This window comes from Bombina bombina, chromosome 5 (genome assembly GCF_027579735.1).
Source record: "Bombina bombina isolate aBomBom1 chromosome 5, aBomBom1.pri, whole genome shotgun sequence".
NCBI classification, from domain to species: Eukaryota; Metazoa; Chordata; class Amphibia; order Anura; family Bombinatoridae; genus Bombina; species Bombina bombina.
The window spans coordinates 252,202,295-252,208,665 of NC_069503.1; the positions used below are offsets into that span (position 1 = coordinate 252,202,295).

A 6,371-nucleotide genomic window follows, 5' to 3' on the forward strand; every position below is an offset into this window, starting at 1 on the left:
TTACTCCAATTGCAGCTCCTGTAAACATGCAGTAAATATACATAATTTCTTGTAGTACATAGAACATTTATTGCTGTAAATTATTGACAGTATTCCTGCTAAATATTTATAAACCCACTGGATTTTTACCAACACATAACTGCAAGGCAATATATAAAATGAATAAGCTTTTACAAAATCTATTTAAAACAAAACATTTCAATTACATATTCATTCATGTATCTAAAATCAATATATAGACTTTTTTTTTACAGCTCATTTCCTTGATTACCAATGATATATGTTGAGCAGATAACTCTTGAACCATGTGGATTCTAATTAAAATCAGTTTAGGTTAATTTCCTCATGAATGCTGCAATGACCATGGAATAGTCACAGATGGTGCAAAGAAGACAGTGGAAATTTCCAGTATTAAAAATGCCAGACAGCATCAGACATGTAATTTTTTTTTTTTTACAAATCACTGATAAAAAACAGGTAATAAAAAGAAAAATTGTACCATCTAGGAACTGGATGGTAACTGCAGGAATCTGTGATGAACGAGATAGAAGGAAATACAAATAGGCAAATGCTTTTTAAGGAAATACTACAATAAGACACAACACAGAACTCAATACCAAAACACTGCAGCATGGTTTGACAATTTACTGTTTGTCATCCAGAGAGTAAACGTGCCCGCAACGTAATTATGTAAACAAGAAGCACACAGCTTACCTGCATCTGTGTGAACCGTCCTCGCCCTGTCCCAGGCTTTCAATTTGACAGCAGTGGCACTGGCAGGTCTAAGTGCCCTCTCCTTCAAAAATAGGGTGCCAAGGCTTTTGAGCAATCGTGCCATGATGGTTGTGTTTATCTAAAGAAGACTGTGTGAGACAGCCCTGAGCACAGCAGTGAGTCTGTATCAGCTGAGTGAGGCGAGCACAGTCCTGCAGGCACACCCACTGTGATGTCATCTTACACCGGGCTAACTGGGCTAAAGGGCAAACGGCATCCGTTTCAAAATAATAACTATGTACTGTTAAAAAAGTTATGACACTGGGGAAGTGTCTGGCGGCCATAGGGAACCTGGGAACCTAATAATATGAGCTATGTCAGTAGTTCTGGCACTGTAACAACAACACTTTTGTCTGTACTATCTTTTTTTCTTTCTCAAACTAATTTTTATTATAAAGAATATTATAATTATATTTAAAAAAATGATCCTTACAACTCTTAGGTAAGTGCAATAGTTTAAATTCTAACTAAAAAATGAATATTAATCGCAAATTCAAGGTTTTACCTCTCTTAAAGGGATAGTCTAGTCAAACTTACATTTTCATGATTCAGTTAGAGCATGCAATTTTAAGTAACTTTCTAATTTACTCCTATTATCAAATTTTCTTTGTTCCCTCTGTATTTTTATTTGAAAAAGCAAGAATATAAGCTTAGGAGCCAGCCCATTTTTGGTTCAGCACCTGGGTAGCGCTTGATGATTGGTGTCTAAATGTAGCCACCAATTAGCAAGCGCTACCCAGGGTGAAGAATCAAAAATGGCCAGGCTCCTAAGCTTACATTCATGCATTTTCAAATACAGATTCCAAGAGAACAAAGAAAAATTGATCATAGGAGTAAAGTAGGTAGTTGCTTAAAATTGCATGCTCTGTCTAAATCATGAAAGAAAAATGTTGGATTTCATATTCCTTTAAAGAGTAAAACTAGGTAGGCTCATAAGAGCTGTGTGTCTTTAAAACTCTGCAGTGTTTTGCAACATTGTATAACAACGCTACAAGTAATGTAGTAAAGTAACTGACGTAAATTGGGAAGTTATTTAAATGGATAGTAAAGTCCAAATTAAACTTTCATGATTCAGATAGGCCACATAATTTCTAACAACTTTATAATTTACTTTTATCATCAAATTTTCTTTGTTCCCTTGGTATTCATAGTTGAAAGCTAAACCTATGTAGGCTCATATGGTAATGTCTAAGACCTTGAAGGCCGCCTCTTATCTGAATGCATTTGACAGTTTTTCACAGCTAGAGGGCGTTAGTTCATGTGTTTCATATAAATAAAATTGTGCTCACGCATGTGGAGTTATTTAAGAGTCAGCACTAATTGTTTGAAATGAAAGTCTGTCAAAAGATCTTAGATAAGGAGGCAGTCTGCAGAAGCTTAGATACAAGGAAGCTTAGCTACAAGGAAATCACAGAGGTAAAAAGTATATTGCTATAACAGTGTTGGTTATGCAAACCTGTGGAATGGTAAATAAAGAGATGATCTATCCTTTTAAACAATAACATTTTTGGTGTTTACTATCCCTTAAAAATTGCATGCTCTATCTGAAGCATGAAAGTTTAATTTTAACTTTACTATTCCTTTAAAGGGACATTCTACTTCAGAATTGTTATTGTTTAAAAAGATAGATAATCCCTTTATCACCAATTCCCCAGTTTTGCATAACCAACATGGTTATATCAATATACTTTTTACTTCTGTGATCACCTTGCATCTAAGCCTCTGCATACTGTCTCCTTATTTCAGTTATTTTCACAGACTTGCATTTTAGCCAATCAGCGCCCTCTCATAAGTAACTCCACTTTACTATAAATGTTTTAATAAAATATGATGAAAAAATGGAAAAAAACACCTGGTATTCTAACTTTGACCCCCAAAATCTGTTACACATCTACAACCACCAAAAAACACCCATGCTAAATAGTTTCTAAATTTTGTCCTGAGTTTAGAAATACCCAATGTTTACATGTTCTTTGCTGTTTTTGCAAGTTATAGGGCAATAAATACAAGTAGCACTTTGCTATTTGCAAACCACTTTTTTCAAAATTAGCGATAGTTACATTGGAACACTGATATCTGTCAGGAATCCCTGAATATCCCTTGACATGTATATATATATACTTTTTAGAAGACAACCCAAAGTATTGATTTAGGCCCATTTTGGTATATATCATGCCACCATTTCACCGCCAAATGCGATCAAATAAAAAAAATTGTTCACTTTTTCACAAACGTTAGGTTTCTAACTGAAATTATTTACAAACAACTTGTGCAATTATGGCACAAATGTTTGTAAATGCTTCTCTGGGATCCCCTTTGTTCAGAAATAGCAGACATTTATGGCTGTGGCATTACTTTTTGGTAATTAGAAGGCTGCTAAATGCCGCTGCACACCACACTTGTATTAGACCCAGCAGTGAAGGGGTTAATTAGGTAGCTTGTAGGGTTAATTTTAGCTTTCGTGCAGTGTAGTAGACAACCCAAAGTATTGATCTAGGCCCATTTTGATATATTTCATGCCACCATTTCACCGCCAAATTCAATCAAATAAAAAAAAATTGTTAACTTTTTCACTAACTTTGGGTTTCTCACTGAAATTATTTGCAAACAGCTTGTGCAATTATTGTACAAATGATTGTAAATGCTTCTCTGGGATCCTCTTTGTTCAGAAATAGCAGACATATATGGCTTTGGCGTTGCTTTTTGGTAATTAGAAGGCCGCTAAATGCTGCTGATGGTACACTTATAATATGCCCAGCAGTGACAGGGTTAATTAGGGAGCATGTAAGGTTAATTTTAGCTTTAGTGTAGAGATCAGCCTCCCACCTGATACATCTCACCCCATGATCACTCTGAAACAGCTCTCATCCCTCCCCCACCCCACAATTGTCCCCGCCATCTTAAGTACTGGCAGAAAGTCTGCCAGTACTAAAATAAAAGGCTTTTTTTCATTTAAAAAAAATAAAATATATATATATATATATATATATATATATATATATATTCTGCTGTGTATAATCTCTCCTTAGCCCCCAACCTCATTGATCCCCCCCAAAGAGCTCTCTAACCCTCCCCCCACTATTTCCCACCATTTTGGGTACTGGCAGCTGTCTGCCAGTACCCACTTTGCACTTAAATGTGTTTTTTTTTTTAAATAAACACTTTTTTTCTGTAGTGTAGCTGCCCCCCCTGCATACCCTCCCCCTCCTAGATCTATTTTAAAAAATTATTTCCCCCCTCCTCTCCCACCCACAACCGCCACCCACCACCCTGTCCCACCACTTTGAATTTTTAAAGCCCGGATCGCGGGCGCGCACCCGGCAATCTTTTCCTACTGCTGGCCGGAAGATTGCCAGCAATGGGCCGCCCACCCGCCTCCCTGTAGCTGCTCCCACCCACCAACGATCGGCACCATCGCTGGGCGATGCAGAGAGGGCCACAGAGTGGCCCTCTCTGCATCAGTGTGCCAAAAAAGGTATTGCCAAAAGGTGTGCCAAAAATGGTATTGCAGTGATTCCTCAATATTGAGGCATCACTGCAATACCTTAGAAGCTGCTGGCAAACCCCAGAGCTTCAAACCCCAGAGGACATGCCAGGCACGTCCTTGGTCATTAAGTGACCTCCAATGGAGGACGTGCCTGGCACATCCTTGGTCGTTAAGCAACTTTCTAATTTACTCCTATTATCAATATTTCTTTGTTCTCTTGGTATCTTTATTTGAAAAATCGGGAATGTACGCTTAGGAGCCATCCCATTTTGGTTCAGCACCTGGGTAGCACTTGCTGATTGGTGGCTAAATGTAAACAGTGCACGTGAAAAAAGAGGCTCACTGCTAACCTCCAAGGTATCAGAAAAATGATGCAGCTTCACAGAACTTGTATAAAAACAGTAATCTTTATTGCAGAGTTTAGCTCCAACAGCAATGTTTCATGCTGTTAACTCTTAGTCATGCTATACAATATGCTCATCTATTAAAAGTACATGAAACCCAAAAATGTTCTTTCATGTTTCCGCTAGAGAATACAATTTAAAAAAAAGTTTTAAACTAACTTCTATTATCAAATTCGCTTTGTTTTCTTGCTATTCTTTGTTGAAGAGATATTTAGATAGGTAGCGTGCCCATGCCTAAATGACTACATGACAGGAAATAGTGTTGCCATCTTGCTAATGTATAACAGTATTGCAAAACTGCTGCCATATTATAGTACTGCAGTCACGTGCACACTCTTTCCTTACTGCTTGTCAACAAAGGATAACAGGAAAACAAATACAATTTTGATCTGAATCACAAAATAAATGTTTTGGGTTTCACATCCCTTTAATGCATTTATATTGCATCCTAAAACCAACAAGTTTATTACATATAAATTAAACATATATCCTCAAACACACCACCTAGTGGCTCCCAATGAAAATGACACTGGTTTAAAAAAAAAAAAATCTAATTTATTTAGTGTATACACAGAGGATTAAATATATCATAGAGAAACAGACATATCATAATCTTTATTCATACCATTAGGTTTGAGTGCATTCAATGTTGATATCCACTACAACTCCTTTCTCCTAAACAATAGCTCTCTATTACCTCACCTTCTTGGCATCCTAACTTGATCTATTATCTGCCATCTCGCCTGACTAACAGAGTTGCTAGCTTCCAAGAAATTAAAAGATTCAGGGGCTTCTCGATTCCCACATCTAATATTCGACGTATGTTCTTTTTTAAAACCAGTGTCATTTTCATTGGGAGCCACTAGGTGGTGTGTTTGAGGATATATGTTTAATTTATATGTAATAAACTTGTTGGTTTTAGGATGCAATATAAGTGCATTAAGAGTTAAGCATATTGTATAGCATGACTAAGGGTTAACAGCTGGAAACATTGCTGTTGCATCTAAACTCTGCAATAAAGATTGCTGTTTTTATATAAGTGCAACTCTTCCATCGGCCGTTATAGCAAATCAGCAATTATGCCACACCCTGCATACGTAAGAGAGGAGAAGGAAACTGCAGCCATGATTATACAGTTACATCATGTGCATAAATTAATTATTTCATGAGCACTATGTATCTGCATCTTTGGGACCAAAATTTTGTGCGCACACCTTATAGGGACAGGAAACCCCAAAATGTTATTTTGTGATTCAGATGGAACATACAATTTTAATCAACTTTCCAATGTACTTCTATTATCAAATCTTGTTATCCTTTGCTGAAGGAAAAAGTTAACCCTGGATGAACAAAATTAAAGAAGGTGTTATTTGACCCCTATTGGCTGAGTGGAGCCAGGTTGGTGGGCGGAGCATATCGGAAGTTTTAAATTCTGAGGTATCGCTCTGTTGGTGCTCTTTTTCAGGACACTTACCTTCAGGAGCAGACAGAGAAAGTGTCACTTACCTGATAGAGTCTCTTCTGAAGGAGCTGATGGCATTGGCCAGGAGTAAAGGACCAGAGTGGATTCAGGAGCAGCTGAGGATGGTAGTGATGCCTGGCGGTGTTCCAGTGGAGGAGTCCGGTGTCAGCGAGTCCAGGAGGAGAGGGAGGCCGGTACGGTTGGCATGGCCTCCGAGACGGCTGAGCCCTGAGGAATCTTCAAC

At 37.6% G+C, this 6,371-nt stretch overlaps 1 protein-coding gene across 1 annotated transcript in view; it reads right to left on the minus strand.

The window, feature by feature from the left end:
• MSRB2 (methionine sulfoxide reductase B2) overlaps positions 1 to 899 on the minus strand; it is a 37,208-nt gene extending 36,309 nt beyond the window's left edge. The window contains exon 1 of the mRNA XM_053712967.1: positions 715 to 899. Within this exon, the coding sequence (XP_053568942.1) occupies positions 715 to 838 (124 nt within the window). The 5' untranslated portion in view covers positions 839 to 899. The remainder of the gene's footprint in view (positions 1 to 714) is intronic.
• Between the last annotated feature and the right edge of the window lie 5,472 nt (positions 900 to 6,371).